The following is a 22,093-nucleotide window of genomic DNA, read 5'->3' as shown; positions in this document are numbered from 1 at the left end:
CCGCAAATACAAATAGAGCTACATTCAAGAATTATATTGCACAGCCTTCCTAGCAAAGCTCTTACGTGCAAGCTGTTCTTGTCAAAACCAGAACCATTGTGATGATGCATCTTAATATTCAATCAGACTTTAAGTAAAGAGTGACAAAAGTCCACATATGGATGACAGCTGTTTCTTCAGTAAATATTTTCCCATTTATTGAATGGAGGCTTATGGCAGTTTAAGATATGTTTCATCAGACATTTCAGCCTGAACTGCCTGGGGACGATTAAAACAACAAGGATAAAATCTGAGTTTTCAAATCTTTGCTACAACTTACATCTGGAAAAACACTAACTTTTCCAACTACAGTTGTGCACTGTCCCCTTAATTTGAGAGTATCCTTTCCCAATAGTTACTGATAAAAAGTGAATTTATAGAACTTTATATCTCCCCACTCCAATAACACATAGTGTTTGTAAAAGTAAAACATAATTCCTGCATTAATTTTCTAATTATATGAACAAAGTTACTGGGAATTTAAACATTTATACCTGTACTTTGGCAAATTATAAAATAGTAAACAAAGATGAACAAGCCTATTACCTAAGCAGTTCAGATAAAATAAGGCCACTTTTTAACCAGTACAGTGGCTTATAAAATTGGAAATAAAAGAAAACGTTAAGATAGATTCTGATGATTAATTTAGTGAAATAATAATATAGCATTTACATATCAATAGCTAGAGGGGACAAGTTGGTTTCAACTAACAATATAAACTTAGTGTTTTACTAGTACTTGAATATGTATTATGCCCCTTTTATAAATCCTATATGTTGTTCTGAACTTGTATGTTAACAATCCATCTTTCAGGTAGCATTTTCAAAGTTTGCTAACTACAAGGTCCACTGCTAAGTAACTTAAGCCTCCCTTTAAAACAAAAACAAAAACTAAAACTAAAACTATGCCAGAGCCTTTCTGTGGTGACCCCAAAGCAATTCTTGGGAAAGTAACAGGTTATTTGTGTCTTAGGCTAGCCCTTTACTATTGAAGTGTTCAGGAATTAGTATTTCCCAGCTTCCACATGGGAGGTTATAAATTCTTTTTTTCCTTCCTTCAATTCAGTTGTTCAAATAAACATTAAAATTTTTTGAGCTTATTGTTTTATATTCCACAACTCTCATCATATTCTTTATTTTTTTCATAAACAGAAACTGTTCCAGATCAAATGCTATTTGAAAAAAAAAAAAGAATTTCTTACCCTGCTATTGGATCTACTGCTATGGCCTTAGGATTCTGAAGCTCCAGATCAATCAGAGTGACACACACAGACCCATTGTAGTCACAGACAAAGATCCGGTCACTGACATGGTCCACAAAATAGAGATTTCTGGTGAGCCAGTCAATCGCCATTTGCTGCACGTCTGAAAAACATACACACAAAATCATTGAAATCAGATGCAAATCTAGTATCATAAACCAAAGAGTATATAAGTCTCCCCAAGTCCCCATAGAGGATATTTCAAAAGTATAGGCAATATTATGATTAAAAACTGCAAAGACAATTTCTTGCTATGCCAAAATAAGTGTATAATTAATCTATAAGATAATGGCCATCTCTTGATAACTTTCTTCTTACTAACTAAGGATTGAGGATGACCTAGAAAAAAGGATAAAGGGTTTCTAAATCCTAAAAACTAGATATTTATCATATTTCTCCTAGTTTCTGCAATTGTCGAAAATAGTTCATTTAACCAAATGAGCATAACCAGTTCAATGATATAGCTAAATGCTTTAGTAGTAAGAGAGTAAATTTTTCTCAGTTTAAGGTAAACCTTTATTTTCAGACCTCATTCTATTAAAAAAAAAAAAAAAAAAAGGAAGATTGGAAAAGGAGAGTGTAATTCCCTTTGTATACAAATATCCAACACTTGTAAATAAAGAAAGAGGAAGGGTGATACTTTTTTGTTTGTTTGTTTGATGGTATATGTAGGCACTGCAAAACAGGACTGCTCAAAGATTGATTAAATTTCTAGAAGTATATGTTGAATAGTACTTACTGCAATGATGGAAATATCCTATATCTATGCTATATAATAAAATAATGATTAACCAACTATGTCTAATGAACACTTAAAATCTGTCTAGTGTGACTAGAAACATGAATATTGTATATCATTTTTATTTATTTATTTATTTTGCCTTTTCTAGGCTGCACTAACAGCATATGGAGGTTCCCAGGCTAGGGGTCTAATCAGAGCTATAGCTGCTGGCCTACATCAGAGCTATAGCAACGCTACATGGAGCCGCATCTGCGACCTACACCACAGCTCATGACAATGCCAGATCCTTAAACCACTGAGCGAGGCCAGGGATTGAACCCGCAACTTCATGGTTCCTAGTTGGATTCGTTTCCACTGTGCCACAACAGGAACTCCGATTGTATAACATTTTCATTAATTCAAATTTAATTTTTTTAAAAGTCGTAAGCTAGTGGTTAGTATGGAGGGTGTACCTTTAGAAGAATGTATCTGTTTTTGACTTGAGTATTTATCTATTAGAAAGAATAACCCTCAAAGTTATGGTTTTTTAGCCTATAAAACATTGACCATACTTACATTTCATGTGTAACTATGAATCTCATCTAGTTACATATGAAACATTCTTTTTATTTAAAATGCCTATAAATATGTATTTCCATTACTGCCCTAAGATTGTTCCCCCAACAATGCCATAAATAAATTTCTGATTCATATGCATTCTTGGATTTTGTGACAGTGATATTTTCTATTTATAATTGGATACCACCTTGTTTGAACTTAGTACAGATCTATGGTTCAATGACTAAGTAGCTTTTCCTTCTGCCATCTGAGCCTAAACATTCTTCCTACTCTATTCTTCAAAAGACTTTTAGTAACATGTGGCTACAGCAAATGCTATTCTCTCAACAGAAAGGCTAATATAGATGTATGCGTCATCATATTTGTAATGATATATATGGTCAAAGCAAGGTAGAGAAAGCAGCAATTTTGTGCAAATTTCTATTCAATCCTACAAGGACAAGCAGAAAGTTGATATTTCAATTCATTAGATAGATATTTTCAAGCCATCTATTATTGTTTCATTTCTGAATTACAGAGTCTTTATGGAAACATAAGTATTTAAATGTTCCACAATCTGCATGAAACAGTTAGGCAGCCAGGATTTTAGGAAACTGAAATATTTCTCTGTCTCCAGAAATGTGGAAATGTATACTTTGCTTTGTTTCTTATTCCCTTTGCATTATTATATCAGCTAGAGAACAGAACCCACTGGTACAAATGTCATTTCAAACACCTAGGGTTCAGATAAAGTATATGCCAAAGTCCATTCAATGACCCATCTCTCATGCTAGGAATGCAGTTGGCTTAGTCTACGCAATTGTAAATTCAGACAAAAGAGCTGTGTGACAGCATTCGCACCTTCTTTCAAGTCTGTATCACTGTAGAAATAGTCTCTGGTGTTGAAACAATAAGTATTGTTAACAACCATTTTAGTTTGAAGCAGCAAGGTCTCACTAAAGAATCTAATAATTAGCCAAACACAGTGACTGTGGGAGTTGGTTTTGTTTCCTTTTCTTATATTTGAAGTTTCTATCTGCTTTTAATGTGATTTTATTAAGAATGGAGAATTGAAGCAATTAAACAAAGAGTTCAAGTAAGCAAACGGATACACAGACAGACAGATAAGTGAATAAAAAATTTGGATAAAATGTTTAGAATGTGTTAGGAAATTTTTATAATATTAAAAAATGTCTCCAAAATTTTACTAAGACCATTATTACTTTACTGTTACAAGAAAAAAAATTAAATATGTTCCTGCTATTAGGTTCTCTGATTTCCTTTCATTCATTCTTCAACCAAGAGTCACCAGAATTTTGCTTTCACTGTTCTTTTGAAATAACTGCTTTACGGTCACTCAATTTCTTTTTTTTTTTTGTCTTTTTGTCTTTTTGCTATTTCTTTGGGCCGCTCCCATGGCATATGGAGGTTCCCAGGCTAGGGGTCGAATCGAAGCTGTAGCCGCTGGCCTACGCCAGAGCCACAGCAACGCGGGATCCGAGCCTCACCTGCAACCTACACCACAGCTCACGGCAACGCCGGATCGTTAACCCACTGAGCAAGGGCAGGGACCGAATCCTCAACCTCATGGTTCCTAGTCGGATTCGTTAACCACTGCGCCATGACGGGAGCTCCACTCAATTTCTTAATTGCCAAAAGCAAAGGTTGCTCTTCTGTTCATATCTATAACATGTGAAAATATTGACCACTCACTTCTGAATCATAAAATAATGTAAATATCAATATTGGTAAACTTTTAAATTACAATGAAAAAAATATTGAGAATATGTTATAGTCTTCAAATTCCTTTCAAGGAGATTAAACCCAAAGCCCCAAGCCAAGATAAAAATTACCAGACCCTTATCATTGTTCTACCTGTCTCACTATAATGCCCTTTCCTCTACATTGAACAACCTGGCCTGCTCCTTTCAAATCCCTACTGGGAAAGGTATGTGACCCACTCCTCACTCCACCTCTATATAACCTATTCTCCATACAAATAAGGCATCTGCCCAAGACCAATCAGAGGATCAAATATGCCACATACAAAGACCAATCAACATTCAATCTTTGCACATGGACAGTGGGAAGGAGTAGGAAGAATCAGTGGGCTAGGAGTGGTGATAATTAGGTCCCCACTCAGGTCTACAGCATAGGGATATAAAAACCCAATGGTAAAGTGGGGCGGACCCCTTTTTTGACTCATGGGGTGGCCTGCACACTCTCTTGCTCTCTCTGAAAGCGTACTTTCACTGTAATAAATTTGTAATGCTCCTGCCTTTCAATGCTTTGTTGCAGTGGGCAGGGACCGAGGAAACAATGCAATTCTATCAAGTATTTTGAAACATGTAAGGTATCATATAAATATAAGTAACTATTAATCTTTTTAAAACCCAATAAACATTAGGTGTAAAAATGTATAGTTGTACCCAGTGAAAATTAATTTTAGAATTTAAGGGAAATTTTTTTAAAAGATGAATACAATAATCTAAAATTGGATGAACAACATTAGTTTTTTTTATCATATCATAAGGTAATTAATTACCAGAATCACTGAATATAGAACTTAAACATTTATTTATTTTTAACTCAATGAATTTTATTACATTTATAGTTGTGTATTGAGTGATCATCACAACTCAATTTTATAGCATTTCCATCCCAAACCCCCAGCCCATCCCTATTTATTTATTTATTTTTTTTTAAATTTTTTTTTTAGGGCTGCACCTGCAGCATGTGGAAGTTTCCAGGCTAAGGACTGAATTGGAGCTGCAGCTGTCAGCATACACCACAGCCACAGTAACACTGGATCCTTAACCCACTGACAGAGGCCAGGGATCAAACCCTTATCCTCATGGATACTAGTTGGGTTCATTTCCACTGAGCCACAAAGGGAACTCCTAGACCTTAAACACTTTTGATTCACTAAAATGAAATAAACGCTCAGTGTTACAGACTGAATTGTTTTCCCCCCAAATACATATGTTAAACTCCTAAGCCCCAGCACCTCAGAATGTGACTACTTGGAAATAAAATATTTATAGAGTTTATTATGTTAAAATGAGTCCATTAGGGCGGGTCCTAAACCAAACTGACTTATAAAAAGAGATGTCCTTATAAAAAGAGATCAGGACATACAGATACACTGGGGATGCCTACACATAAGGAAAGGCCTTCAGCAGGCCAAGGAGAGAGGCCTCAGAAAGGCTAAGGCCTTAGGCTTTCCTTAATCTTAGACTTCCAGCCTTCAGAACTATGAGTAAACAAACTGTTGTTGGAGCCACCCAGCTTATGGTATTTTGTTACGGCAGCTCTAGCAAAATACTGCTACACAAGGATTATTTAATAATTGATACCACAAAATAATTGAGAACAAAAGTCAAAATCTTGCTAAGACAAAAATATAAAAGGAATGTATGCTCTTTAAATGCCAAACCAGACCATTGTCTAACAGGCCCTCTCAAGGTTTAGTTAACTCTCCTTTTCTTAATTTACAATATAATGCTGATTAGATTGCAATCTTTATGAAGTTAAATATTAATGTGTATATTGAAAAATTATAAATAATCTCTGTCCAATAGAGATGCAAATAATTTTCATAAGGTAGTAAATATAATCCCAGTTTTACCATCCAGTGTGACATTAAGTAATTTTATATCTAACCTTACAATCTTAAACCAGAATTATTTCTTTCATTTCTTGTAAATAGTTCAGTCGTTTTTGTACTCCTTTGAGCTAGATTTACCATCCTGCTGGTTCTCTTATTAATGAGCGAAACAACTCCTTAACATATGTTTATTATATATTTGTGAGTCATGGTTTTAGCTTTTTTAAAATAATGCAGCAACAAATTTGAGTACTTGTTTTCATCTTTCCTTATTTGCTATATGATCTTCAACTAGCCAGAGATAGCAAATGTAAATTCCCATAAGGACTGGAAAGGTAGCTTAAATAGGCAATACATGTTAGCAGGGACTGAAAAATCTAGATCATGGCTTAAAAGTAGGGAGTTCCGGAGTTCCCACTGTGGCTCAGTGGTTAACCAATCCGACTAGGAACTATGAGGTTGAGGGTTCGATCCCTGGCCTTGCTCAGTGGGTTAAGGATCCAGCGTTGCCTGTGAGCTGTGGTGTAGGTTGCAGACGCAGCTCCGATCCCGTGTTGCTATGTAGGGTGGCAGCTACAGCTCCGATTGGACCCCTAGCCTGGGAAGTTCCATATGCCATGGGAGCAGCCCTAGAAAATGCAAAAAGACAAAAAAAAAAAAAAGGGACTTCCCATTGTGGGTCAGCAGATTAAGAACCCACCTAGTATCCATGAGGATGAGGGTTTGACCCCCGGCCTTGTTCAGTGGGTTAAGGATATGGCATAGCTGCAAGGTGTGGTGTAGGTTGCAGATGTGGCTCTGATTCGACCCCTAGCCTGGAAACTTCCATATGGCACAGGTGTGGCCATAAAAGGGAAAACAAACAAACAAACAAACAAAAAACTATACATCTATCCAAAAAGGCAAGCTTAATTTCAGCTGACTATTTTGATACAGAAATGCTTTATGGTATCAAAGAAACCCAAAATAAGAATTGCTGGATTTCCTTTGAAGTATCCCAGTTTTAAAATAGGGTTTATTTTTTAAAATTATTAAGAAGTTTGTCTATCAAATTCTGCCTGCAGCCAAATTGGATCAAAGGCCTGTAGTGTGATTATACCAAAGTAAAGCAAAGAGAATACATCATTTAGTTCAGCCTCACCCTCCTACTTAAACGAATGTTCTATTCCATAAAAACCTCTGTTCTTATATTAAATAAATATAATGTCCAGTTTACAAAATGGTCAGATAATTATATCAGGCAACAAACATTAAGAACCCAGTATAGGAGTTCCCGTCGTGGCGCAGTGGTTAACGAATCCGACTAGGAACCATGAGGTGGCGGGTTCGGTCCCTGCCCTTGCTCAGTGGGTTAACGATCCGGCATTGCCGTGAGCTGTGGTGTAGGTTGCAGACGCGGCTCGGATCCCGCGTTGCTGTGGCTCTGGCGTAGGCTGGTGGCTACAGCTCCGATTGGACCCCTAGCCTGGGAACCTCCATATGCCGTGGGAGCGGCCCAAGAAATAGCAACAACAACAACAACAACAAAAAAGACAAAAGACAAAAAAAAAAAAAGAACCCAGTATAATGACATGTAGTAGATATCCCACAAATATTAGTTCCTAGAGGGAACTAAAAGATTGCACTTTAGCTTATGTCTCTGCAAAAGCTTGTAATATGCATGCACTAGACAATAGCACAGAACTAGAAAAAACAAGAAATTGATAATAAGATATTAGTAATTGTGTCTACAAATGTTTTCATACTGCTTCCACAAGGTAGAGTTCCATTCTCTTTCACTTGAAGGTGGGCTGTTCTTTGTGACTGACTTGTTAAATAGACTGGTAGAAATGACAGAGTGTGATTTTTCAAGTCAGTCATAAAAGGTATTATAACTTCCTTTTTTTTCTCTCTCTCTGGATAGCTCATTCTCACGGAAGTCATCTACCATGCTATGAGGATACTCAGGCAACCCTTTGTGCAGAGGCCCATGTAGGAAGGAGCAGAAGTCTATTGTCAATAATCACAAGAAAGAGCTTGGAAGCCAGTCTGCCAGTCCCAGTTAAGACACTGGATGCCTGCAGTCCTGGCCAATGTTTTCATTTCAACCTCATGAGAATTCCTATAACAACCACCTAACTTAGTATCCCCTGAATTTCTGACCCACAGAAAGTATAATACATGTTTACTTGGCTTTTTTTTTTTTTTCTTTTTACCACTGCATCTGCAGCATATGGAAGTTCCCAGGCCAGGGAGTTGCACCTGAGGTCTATGCCGCAGCCACAGCAAAACCAGATCTGAGCTACAAATGTGACCTGCCCCACAGCTTGCAGCAACGCTGGATTGCGACATCCACTGATAAAGGCCAGGAATTGAACCCACATCCTCATGGACACTATGTCAGGTTCTTAACCCGCTGAACCACAATATAAACTTCTAGATGTTTTCTATTTTTAAGAAATTAAGTTTAGGGGTAATTTGCTATGCAGAAATAGATAACTAATGCAGTAGTCAAATCCCTATAGTTTTTAAACTTAGATTTTGTTGACTTCCCATCACTTGAAAGCCATTTTTAGACCTATATCTAACTGTTTTACCAATAATAGTTTTGGTTCCCTTAAATTACCTGAAATGAAGCCTAATGCTAAAACATAAAGGATACTCCATAAATGCTCATACATGAACTCAGGGAAATTTAAAAAATAACTTGTATTGAAATTTTCTGCTCTATTTTTACAAAGTGTAGTACTGTGATGAAACAACTATATTTGATATAATCAAAGTAGGGATCCTTTATATGGACCCCTTCTCAAGAAGGGCAGAGTGGGAGAATCTTAGAATAATGAGGAAAATAAGACAAGGTAATGATTTATAGCTGCCGGTCCCCGAGGACATTCTAAGAAGGATGATATTTGACCTGAATTCAGAGGGACAAGATGTTAGCCACATGGAGATTGAGTGGCAGGACCTACTAAGGAGGAATGAGCTTGGCATATTATAAAAATAAGTAGAAGTAGGAGCTAATCATAGGTAAACTACGAATGGATGAGAAAAGATGAGGTAGCAGATTGTCAGAAGCAGGTAGACTAGAGTAAACAGATGGAATTTATAATGTTTCCCCATAAAACCAGGGGTTATTTTGGCTTAAATGTGATTTTTAAGTTTTTATCATATAGTAAATGTACATGATTTAAAAAGCAACACCCCATCAAGACTTAATGGTGAAAAACAGCAGTGCCCACTTCACCTCTCTCTACTTACTTTCAATTATTTTAGCTATTTCAATTGTATTTACTTCCGTACATTTATATGATGTCTCTACTATAATTTTAGTTTTTAAAGTTTACATCTAATCTATTAGTTTTCTACTATACATGATGAGAGTTAATTCTTTATACCCCTCCACCTATATACATATACACATTCATATTTTCTCTCCCCTTATCCTTCCTCATTCTTAATTTTTAATTAATTCTCAATATATATATAATTATTATTATTATAAATCTTTGTTGACAGGTGAAGAAAGTATTTTAATATGATTATACTTCCTTCTTAAACAGTTATTTTAGTGTCCCAATATTTTGTCTCTCTTTGCAGTAATTAATTACTACATAATTCTTAAACAAACAAAAGACTCTGGGAATGCAAATTGTTACAGCCACTATGAAGAAGATGAAGTATGAAGTTGTTAAAACAAAAATAGGGTTACTGTATGTTTCAGCAATAGCACTCCTAGGCACATATCTGGCAAAGATGAAAACTCTAATTCAAAAAGATGCATGTACCCCAGTGATCATAGCAGGGCTATTTACAACAGCAAAGACATGGAAACAACCTAAATGTCCATCAACAAATAAATGGATAAAGAAGATGTGGTACATATACACAATGGGATATTATTCAGACATAAAAAGAATGAAAATGTCATTTGCAGAAAGATGGATGGATCTAGAGATTATCATACTAAGTGAAGTAAACCAAAGACAAATGTCATGTGATATCACTTATATGTAGAATCTAGAAATGATAGAAATTTACTTATTTACAAAACAAAAAAAGATTCACTGACATAGAAAACAAACTTATGGTTGCCAAAGAGGAAAAGTGATGGGGGTGGGAAAGAATAAATTAGTGATTTGGGATTAAAATATACATACTACTACATATAAAATAGATAACCAACAAGCACCTACTGTATAGCACATGGATCTATAATTAAAATCTTATACTATGAGTTCCTATCAGGGCTCTGCAGAAACAAATCTGAGTAGTATCCATGACTCAAGTTCAATCCCTGGCCTTGCTCATGAGCTAAAGGTCTGGCATTGTGGTGGGCTGTGGTGCAGGTTGCAGATGTGGCTCACACCTGGAATTGCTGTGGCTGTGGTGTAGCCAAGCTGCTCCCGCTCTGATTTGACTCCTAGCCTGGGAATCTCCCTGTGTCACGGCTTCAGCACCCACCCCCCAAAAAAAGAAAAGAAAAAAAAGACACAAAAAAATCTTGTACTAACATAAAATGGAAAAGAGTCCAAAAAAGAATAAATATGTGTATATGTAACTTGATCAACTTGCTGTACACCTAAAACAGAGCATTGTAAATCAACTATACTTCAGTTAAAAAAAACAAAACCAAAACAAAAAAACCTTTAAGATTTCTCTCCAAGTGAAAAAATACAGTAATCTATTCTTCTTTTTGCTAAAGCATTGACATCCTCCCTGCCTTCTTCTTATTCCATTTTGTAGTGTCTGCTCCATAGCCATAGTCTTGGGGCTTCTTTTTACTAATCCAGACATTCATTGTTTAATTGCTTTAGAAATAAAACACCCCATTTTCTGTTCAAGCAGGGGGTAAGAAGTCAACTGGCTGTGGAGAATGGGGGAGGGATTTTAGGAGCCTCGCTATTCTCAAAACAGCTTCTAAACTAACTCTCTTATTACTAACCCTGTCCCTATCTTTCCCTTCAGAGGGATGGAGTCTAATTTTGAGCCTTTCTGGGGTTCTTCATCTTGGTACTCAGCAAAGCAGAAAAATATCCACCTAATTCATTTATCATTTAATCAGCCATTCTTTAGTATTCTAAATTATCTCACATGCTTTGTTTTCTCTCTTTTATCTTTTTGGGTTAATACAATTAAAGATTTTTTTTAAATTGTACTTTACACTGGAATTCCCAAAAAGAACAGATATACTATAAACACTTTTGTTCAATCTGTAGTCTTTAACATAAAATCCCTGAGGACAGTTTCAAGCAAGGAAGTTAGACATCTGTTAAAAGCTTTTTAAAGACCATACTAGGTTCTGTGTGGATAAAAAGATATAAGTCTGACAGCAGGTGACCCGTTAGGAAGATCCTGCAATTTTCAGAAGAGATATGGTGGCTTAAAGGAGTATCAGAGCAATGGTGAGGTTATGGGGCATACACTTACTGTATTTCCTTTATCAACATTAAATATGCATCATATTTAAAGAACCACATTTAAGTTATTGTCTAGCATAGGCGAAAGAGCCAAGAATGATATAAATTTTGAAGACACTACAAAAATGTCAAAAACACTCCAAATACAGATTATGTCTATCTACATTTCTGTTATTTTTTATGAATATTTTAACTTAACATTTTTATTTCCACTCAGTGTCCCTTAAGCTATGATGTTGCCTTCACTGAAGAGTGTTACAGTGTTTCTAATATAAATGCAGAGAAAACCAGGTGAAAATGAAAATATGTAAATGATAAGATTATAAGGAAACTATTATATTTTCCTCAGTTTGTGTGTCTCTTGGTATTAGTGGAAAATTAACATTTTGCTTTTATACCATTTTTCTTTGCTAGAACATTTGAAAATGTCCTCTGAATGATGAGATGATGTTACTGCACTTAATTTTTTACCTCATCACAATCAGGAAGTGTGTACTTACTTTATTCCTAGACAATATTAAATAAACTGAATTGAGCAATCAAAGGTTCTGACTTCCTGGTATAATAATTAAAATGGTATTAAAGAAGTTCAATTTGGGTGTACTATGAGCGGGTACATCCTTAATCAGGAACAGAATCTGTGGCATGTTATGGAGCCCAATTTCTTTTCCTTTAATTAGGGAAAGTTTCTTTCTTAGGCTCCGATTCTGTTTCTTAAACACATGAGATGTAGTCAAAATGAGTATTAGTTCTTGGAGTTCCTACTGTGGTGCAGTGGTTAACGAATCCAACTAGGAACCATGAGGTTCAATCCCTGGCCTTGCTCAGTGGGTTAAGGATCCGGCGTTGCCGTGACCTGTGGTGTAGGTCGCAGACGCGGCTCGGATCCTGCACTGCTGTGGCTCTGGCGTAGGCTGGCAGCTACAGCTCCGATTAGACCCCTAGCCTGGGAAACTCCATATGCCACAGGAGCAGCCCAAGAAATGGCAAAAAAAAAAAGACCAAAAAAAAAAACAAAAAAAACAAAAAAAAAACAAAATGAGTATCAGTTCTTGACAGTAGTCATAAAGTTCTACATGCTATCTATGTATGTCTTTATGAAAAAAGACAAAGAACACACGTCTGATGTGGAGGGTAGGCCAATATCAGGTATGTGAATGGGTCTTGTATGTTTTTTGCTTGATGTTTGTTAGAAAGAAAGGATAGATGAATGAGCTTTTCAACCTCCTTCCACTTTCCTGCTCCACTATTTCTCAACTCCTTCTAACCCAAGCCACAAGCCAGTTGCATTTCCTAGGGTGGCTGCACTTAGAAAAAATAAGAACTGTTTACACAAAGGTATCTTTTTTTTTCCCATTAGGCAAAACCTTCCTTTGACCTGAAATTCAAATGGATTCATCCTTCATTCTACTTTTATCTCTTCTCACTTCACCCCGTATTAAATCTATTGGCAAATCTTAAGGCCTTCATCTGAAACAGCACTTCTTTCCATCTCAGCTATTATTTGCCTTGCTCAAGATACTGCCCTCTCTCCTATGGATGCTGCAATAGCTTCTCAATTGTGTTCTCTGCTTCTCTTCTAGATACACTATCACAGTCTTCACAGGGCACTCCGGGTGATAATTGTAAAACACAAGTTCTATAACGACACCAAAAAGAAAACATATTCTTTATAGTCTGAGTTCTATGTTACATTTGATTGCCAGTGAAGGAAACCCTTAACAGACTGATGGACTCTTGAGATTTATTCTCCTGTATGAATGCTTTTGAAAGCATACCACCAATGCTTTTAAGTTCACTAAACTTGCTCAATTTTCAAGTCAAAATTCTATGGATTTTTCTTTGCAACATTTTCCATGAAGGCCATCCAGGAAATAAATGAGGTGTAGTGGGTTACCAACTTTCCATTGCGCTGTTTCTTCTGCACAGCTTTAGTAAACAGGTTTTACTCTAAATCTTGAGTCTGGATTCTAATTTTCCAAAACATCATTCCTCTGCTGAAAATTGCTAATGCCTTTTCCCACATTAAACATAAAATCCGAAGTCTTTAATATGGCTTACAAAACTTCTGAACATCTCTTTTATCTCATATCATCCTTGCTCACTTTACTCCAGTCACATTGGCCTCAATTTTTCTGGAATCTCCAAGAAAGCTCCCTCCTTAGGATATTGGTACCTGATCTACAAGACAAAAGAGTATCTGAATGTACATGGCTTGTGCTGATTTCCCTTTTTCAAATATCTCTTAAATGTCAGTTGTCAGAAAGTCCTCCCTTGACTAGTGGATATTAAGAAGGCCATGTCTCCTTCTAAGGCCCCACTACAAGCACAGTGACTCCTCCCACCAGTAAACATCATTGTCATAATTTTATTTTCTTTGTAGCAGTCATACTAATGGAAGTTAATTAATTAATAGTTTGCCTCCTCCCCATACTAGACTAAGCCCCATATGAACAGGGTTCCTGTATATCTAATTCACAACTATATTACCAAAGCCCAGGATTGTTTTTAGCCTATGGTAAGGGTCCAGTAACTACTTTCAAATGAGGAGTCCCTGTGTGGCTCAGCAGGGTAAAGATCTGCCGTTGTCACCACAGTGGCTCTGGCTGCTACTGTGGTGTGGGTTAAATCTCCTGGTCTGGGAAATTCTGCATGCTGTGGGCATGGCCAAAAATTTCTTTGAAGTGAATATTGCTGTTCTATTACAAATAACCTTTGCTCAAGAATTTCTTGTCTAAAACCTGTGCTTCTATCTCAACATCAGTCAGTGTAGGAATCATCTGAAGTCACAACCTTGTTTTTTAATCAGCTGTGATATTTACCTTGATTTTACCAGTGAGCTCAAATTTGGAAAGTCACTGTTCTTTAGCTAGGAAAGATGTATCTAAGAAGGAACAATATTTATTGTGGATGAGTAATTTTAAAAGGGCAATTAGTCAGATAGGAACTGAAGGTGTGAATACCCAGGGTAAGTAGCAGTAGTATGAGGGATGACAGTACTGAATATCAGTGTGGAAGAGTAATGACTGGTGAGCCTGAGTAACTAGGAAGGGGTAATAAAGCAAAGATTAGAAGAACAAACAAAATGTACTGAGGATAAAATAGTATCACATCCACTTTGGCATTAAATTAACTTTTAAGAGTCCTTCTTCCTTGCCTATTCCTACCAAGAGTCATTTTATCACCATCAGAGTCATGAAATTCTGTGACTCTTTTTCCTGTCCTCTAAGTAAGAATTTACTGTCACCTTGCCCATGATTATCTTTGAGACTACCTGTTACGTAGACTACTTCCATTGTCACGTATTAAATTATTTTGGATTACCTTTCGCCTTTTGATTTATGTCTCCAAAAACACAGAGTTTTAATTAACTGGTTATTATTACATATTTATAGTATTTAATATAGTTTATTTTACATAATTACTTTATTATTGTTTATTATTCATAGCAGTCATATTTTTTAACATATCCAAGTTATAGACCCAGAATATGAAGCACAACAATTAGAAAACAATGTTTGTTTCACCTGGGCATTAATTCCAGTATACAAAAGGTGAAAAGGAATGTGTATTGCTGTATTTTTAGTGGACTGATTCTGTAAATAAAGAGAGGTTCCGTTAAGCCAATGTATCAGGCCTGGTAGAAGAAATATCAGTTGAGAAGTTCAATGACCAAATATTTGTAGGATGCTTCCTCAGTCATGTTCACTAATGGCAAACATTTCAGATATTAAACTCACTCTAGTGTCAGGATCAATTACATAAGAGTAATGAAATGGCATGAGTTCTGTGGAGATTTTTTAAAGAGCCACGTCGACTGATCAAAACAAGTCATCAAGTGATGAGTTTAATTTGTTTGATAAGAGTGGAAATTATTTCTAGAAATCACACTGGGGCATCCTAAAAGGTATTATTAGGGCATCTCTGAATTGATGAATGATACAGGAGAAATAAAGATTTAGGCTAGCCCCGCAGTGATGAGTTAGTTTACAGTTCTCTACCTCAGACATTTTATTCCAAAGGTAACCTAAGAAATTATCATACTAATTGAAGTCAGACACAAAAAGATAATCATATTATATCACTTACATGTGGAATCTAAAAAAAATTATACGAGTGAAATTATTTACAAAACAGAAATGGACTCACAGACTTAGAAAGCAACTTATGGTTAACCATAGGGGACAGGCATAGAGGAGGGATGGACTGGGGGTTTGGGACTGGCATATGAACATTACCGTATATGGAATGAATGGTCAACAGGAACCTGCTGTATAGCACAGGACACTCTAATCAATATTCTGTGATAACCTATATGGGAAAATAATCTGAAAAAGAATGGGTGTGTGTACATGTAAAACCAAATCATTTTGTTGTACAGCAGAAATTCACAATAAACTATAAATCAACTATATTTCAATAAAAGTTTAAAAATAAAAAAAAGGTAACCTAAGACTTATACAAATGGAGGCAGAGTGTTATTTTTCTGGGGATTTGTTCCATGACACTCCATGGGTACATTTGGAAAGAAATACACTTATGTTTTTAGAATGAAAAAAGAAGAATGTCTTAGTTCAGGTTGCTATAACAAATTACCATAGACTAAGTGTCTTAAACAATAAACACTTATTTCTCACAGGTTGATGGCTGGAATACCAAGATCAAGGGGCCAACAGATTCTGTGTCTGGTGAGGACTCGTCCTGGCCACCTTCTTGTTTCCTCAGATGGAAAACAGAGAACTCTGGTCAATTCCTATTCTTGAAAGTATATTAATACCATCATAGGCACTCTACTATCAAGACTTAAACCTAATTATCTCTCAAAAGCCCATCTTAATATGAAATACCATCATATTGGGGATTAGGGCTTCACCATATGAATTTGGGGGGGAGGAATTCAGTTCATAGCATTCAGAAATATAGAATATTTAACTCACACTGAAATCCAAACACACTAAATTAAAAAGCTGCAGCAGTAAATTCTGAAATAATTCATATTTATAAGAATTTAAGAGGTGTATGCAAGGCATATACATTACATAATCACTCAATCTCCATCTTAGTTACAATTTTGAATGGAAAAAATATATATTTTTAAAACTTTTGTTTTCATATATTACTATCACTTGATCTATGACCAAGCCAAAATATCATTAATTTTTCTTGTTAAAGATCCAAAAAAATGCTCTAATAAAGTATTTTTTGTATATATGGCAGAGTCATCTTTCAATACTTTTAGCATTACATAATAAGAAATAAATCAGGTACTACATTCAATATGAACAACAACAAAAAAACTGAATTCCCATAATTCAAGAGAATTTGGCAAATGCAAATTATTAAGCTTGAAGTTATCAAAATACTCCAGGTAAATTCTGTGAATATTATCCTGTGGTCACAGGATAAACAACATTACCTGAAGGTCTCAAAACAAAAGCTCAGGCTAGACATATGAAATAGAATGTAACATAGAGATTATTATTTGTATAATTCATACATTAGGAGCATGTTGCTTCAATTATCTGCATTTTAGGAACAAACATCTTTTTTTGCAAATTATCTAAGTCCCTGATATAACTGTCAATGGCATTTTGCATAAGTAATCAAAATCATAATGCATTCCTTTAAGTCCACAATTTTTATAGCAATAACCATGATATTTTATATTACTCAGTTATTTGCTTCTTATGAATCAAGTACCTAAAGCTCTAAAACTGTACAATAATTTTGAATTCATCCACCTCTCATGACTTAAAAAAATTCACAATATATATTTTAAACAATGCAAACAGCCAAACTAAGTCTTAAAGCCAAGTGAGGTATTTCATATGGATAATAAATTGTTCTCACCAGTTGAGACAGGCTGAAACATTCTATCAAGCCACAAGGTTTTTGCCACGATTGTTTTTGTTATTTTTAATGAATGAAACAGTATCTCCCAACAACATGAAAAATTAAAATATAATCTTCTTTGATTATAGAAATATTACACTTTGTGTGTGAAGGTCTTAAATATAACCACACTTTCTAGTACATTTGGGGGACATGATTTAAACCACAGATTTGGTGGAAAATTAGTGTGGTAGTTGCTTAGTAGTACATAGGCCTTTCCCTATCATTCAGTTTTGGAAATATAGTATAACTCTCTTCTTTTTTTAAAGTGAAACTAACTGAATAATTGTACTTTAGATATCTATCTATTGGTAGATAGATATATCTTCTTTAATAATATCTTAAAACAGGGAGATTAAAATGATATAGGTTAATTCTTACATTAAAATAACTAAAGTTGCCAAGATACCTTGTATAACTTTACCAAGTAAAAGTTTTCATTAAGATGATAAAGATGGTAAATAAACATTTATCAGAATATTTTAAACCTAGATCTCATCATTAGATTGGCATTTTTAGGAGACCCATGTGAGGTGTTCACCAAAGGATTATCAGGCTTTGGGAAATTATTTCATGCTTACCAACTCCCAGGAGACTAATATATCAACCAGAATGTCAGTTTACAGAATATTAATTTATAACTACTGATAGAATGTTCCAGTGACACAATTACTAAAAGATGCCATCCTAAGAAATTCCTTCCTAGAATTATGGTATTTGAGAAACCAGATCTGAAAGTTATTTGAAAAGCACAGAATCAAAGCAAAGGGAATTCCATAGACCTGAAGTTTAGGCCTTCTGCGTTTTATAGGGCGCTTAGAAAATTACCAGAGCTACATGGCAAAGTTCTACATTTTTAACAACTGGACTACCTGTGACTATGTCCTCAACACAATATATGTACATATATATTTTTAAATTTAGATTTATATTTCATAAACATTTAAATAATCCTTTACCATCTCTCTCAGTATCTCATCATTTGACACTGGTTTTCTGTTATTGAGAGGTTCTTCTCCCATACTCTTATCTACAGCTCATGGAAAAATGATCATAATTACAGTGGAATTACTTGACACTGGCTGCATTCTAAGTCAGTTCCGGCATACACACATTGTCACCATCACCAACTACAAACCATCTTTAGCTAGACTCTCTCCTGGCATGAATTTCACCTATGACCTAATCTTTGCTGTATATCTAATTCCTCCAACCTCCAATTCAGAAATAGTCTCTGGTTTTGTCACCACAGTCTTAGGGCATGTGGCATGGGAATCCTATAATTCTCGTTACCTTCTATTACAAACTAAAACTAGAGAGAAGAAATAGTTTAGAAAACTATTGCTAAGCAGTAAGTCTCTGTATCTCTCTGTATATATAGCCCTTAGAGGTTTAGCCTTTTTAGAGGCATTAAAAAGAGGTGGGAGGGAGTTCCTGCCCTGGAACAGTGGGTTAAGAATCCTACTGCAGCAGCTAGGGTGGCTGCATAGGCACAGGTTCAATCCCAGGCCTGGCACAGACACAGTGCATTGAAGGACCCCATGTTGCCACAGCTGCAGTTAGGTTGTGGCTGTGGCTTGGATATAGTCCCTGGCCTGGGAAATTCCATAGGCTGGCATTAAAAAAAAAAAACAAAAAAAAAAACAAAAAGTAGTGAAAGGATCCAATCTGAGAAACTTTTCCTTAAGATTTCTAAAATAGAATTTCTCAAAGTAGATAATATAAAACAATAAATACTCGGGACATTAATATTAGACACACACATTCATCTGGCATCCTTAGAAAGAAGCATCCACAGAAATACCAATAAAATGTTTAATACTCAAATAAATTAAGGAAATCCTGTGTTAAATAGAGTAAAATAGGTACTTTACAAAAGGACTCATGATCTTTAATAGGCTAATATACATATAAATCTCCAACAAGGTTGAACAGATGCAAAATCTCTTAAATTCATTTGATCACAAATGCATTGTTTCCAACGTCTCATAAAACTGGTGTCCTAAGGAACATATTTTATTTATTTATCTATCTATTTATTTATTTATTTATTTTTAGGGCCACACCCCAAGGCATATGGAGTTTCCCAAGCTAGGGGTCCGGTCAGAGCTGTAACCGCCAGCCTATGCCACCACAACAGTAATGTGGGATCTGAGCCATGTCTGTGACCTAAATGACAGCTCCTGGCAATGCTGGATCCTTAACCCACTGAGCGAGGCCAGGGATCGAACCTGTGTCTTCATGGTTGCTAGTCAGATGTGCTTCTGCTGAGCCACGAAGGGAATTCCAGGATCATATTTTAGAGAATAGTACTATACAATGATTAAGATACACCTATTGTGAGTAATTAGGTGGTAGGGAAAAAAAGAAGTAAATGAGAGGAAGATATGCAGGCATGCACACACACAAACACAGGGATAGTACAGATAACAATAGCAAACAGAAGGGAATGGAAGGAAGAAGTATGTTTAGATCTGGGAAGGATTCTAGCAATTATGTGAATAAGTTCTTTCATTTCAAAATTATTTATTTGTATAAGGCACCATAGCTAGTTAATGACAGAGCTAGGACAAGATCAACTCACAACAGTGCAGTGTGTGAGTAACAGTGTGTGAGCCACTGTTACTAATGTGAGTATGCCTGATTGTTCTGGTGGCTAAAATGAAAAACAAAAAACAAAAGTTGAGACCCACTGGGGCAGTGTGGTGGAGCAAAGGTTATGAAATCTGACCCAAACTACAGTCTTAATTTTCCCTTCAGCATAAGTGGATTAATAATTCCTCCATTTTGCATATAGTCATTTAGCAAATTCAATAAGTTGTAGCTATTGTTATTTGTGCTAGATTTGGGATTTTTTTTTGAGGGGATCTGTATTTACCTTTCGGTTTGTTCTTGTTAGTGGCCAAACACACAGTATATGGAAGTTCCTGGGCCAGGGACTGAATTTTGGACAAAGCTGTGTTAAGGCCAGTTTCTTTAACGCACTGCCCCAGGTCAGGGATCAAACCCACTCCTCCTCAGTACCTGAGCCACTGTAGTTGGATTTTTAAGCAACTGTGCTATAGTGGGAACTCGAGTATTTGCCCTTCTTATTTTATCAGAAAGAACACAGAGGTAGATATTCTGTCTCTGCCTTCTCTTTCGCTTTCAGTATTACCTAATGCATCTGAGTTATAGAGTTAAAATCACATCTATTCTTAAATAGAAGAGCATATCTCTCCTGCATATACCACAGAGATGGAGTGGATATCCAGTGAGATGAGATATGCAATAACATTTTCAATATGGCAATAAAATAGTGTGTAATTTTTTTAATTCAAATCAGTTTGACTTGCAATGGTTGATTTTCTCACAGTAATTCTTTGAAAATAAAAGTTCTGTATTTTTTTCAAAAAAGAATGTTTTCTTCAGGTAAATTCAGAGAAAGTTATCCAAAGATAATGAGGGAAGAGATGCTAAAGAGATATCTCTGGAAGAGTGGATAGTGACCCGTATGCAGGCATACTCCAATCAGTTCATTGTTTTTGCTTACATGGTGCAACAGAGATTTAATGTAATTATACATGCAAGGAATATGCCAACTTCATTATCAATTTACAAATTGTTATGGTGAATGCAGAACCCGTCACACACATGGAAAGCAGTTCTGTGACATGTTGATAAAGTACATGGCTTACAAGCAATGATAGAGGAGCCCCGCCCTGCTCACACCTCTGTCCTGCTCCCATCACAGAATTACTTCCACACACTTAATCACTGTTTTCTAAAGTGACTGAAATTGCATTGCTTAAATCTGACTTCATCAATAATTATTTCTCCTAAAAAAAAAATTTCCATTGTATTTATCTTATGCGGATCAAAATGAATGCTCTATTCATCATTTTTAGTGAATTGCCTAACGAAAATCTCTTTATTTTTCTACATCTGCCAGGAATTGTTTAGAAATCACAGGCAATCTAAGTTATAAATTACTTTCTACAAATATTCTAATATGCATTTACTTGACCAACCTGAGTTTTACTATACAAAAGTTGTTTTAAAAATACATGTTAAAGAAAGTATTACTATTATTAATAGGGCATATTAAATGCAGAAAAAAGTTTAAGTAAGCTTGGAAAATAATTTTAACTGACAACCTAGTGAATATTCTAGCTATTTGACTGCCAGTATCCCATTTGCTAGGGACAAATACATCTGGATTAGATGAAGTAATCACTAACATGGCAGGGACACTAGCATGTTCAAATGCTTTCCAGCTGCTGGCAAAGCTAGTGCCTGAAATACTCCAATCACATAGATTCATTCCTTATGTACTACCACTTGTTATTTACTGTTTATTATGAGTTATCATTTCTCCACAGAATCCTTGAAATAGAGTCCACTGATTTCATTAGGCGTTCTTGGTCCATTGTCACAATAAATATTTTATTTATTTTTATTTTTGTTTATAAATTAAAAAACAGTTTTATTTATGTTAAGAGGATCTTCAAAGTGTTGGATCCTATTTGTTAAACATGTATTTCTGTTCACGTCATGTTCCATTCTTCTTACAAATTGCACTGATTTATTTAATTCAATCATAATTATCAAACACAACTTGGTACTATTTGCTTACA

The 22,093-nt window shown here is 35.5% G+C and overlaps 1 protein-coding gene across 1 annotated transcript in view; it reads right to left on the bottom strand.

The window, feature by feature from the left end:
• The window catches only part of LRP1B (LDL receptor related protein 1B), a 1,901,444-nt gene that overhangs the window by 990,944 nt on the left and 888,407 nt on the right, over positions 1-22,093 (bottom strand). The window contains exon 7 of the mRNA XM_047772014.1: positions 1,241-1,403. Coding sequence (XP_047627970.1) covers positions 1,241-1,403 — 163 coding nt within the window. The remainder of the gene's footprint in view (positions 1-1,240; positions 1,404-22,093) is intronic.

The sequence above is a fragment of the Phacochoerus africanus genome, chromosome 3 (assembly GCF_016906955.1).
Source record: "Phacochoerus africanus isolate WHEZ1 chromosome 3, ROS_Pafr_v1, whole genome shotgun sequence".
Classification (NCBI taxonomy): domain Eukaryota; kingdom Metazoa; phylum Chordata; class Mammalia; order Artiodactyla; family Suidae; genus Phacochoerus; species Phacochoerus africanus.
The sequence above is the reverse complement of the archived record's forward strand: the minus strand, read 5'-3'. Positions and strand labels throughout refer to the sequence as shown.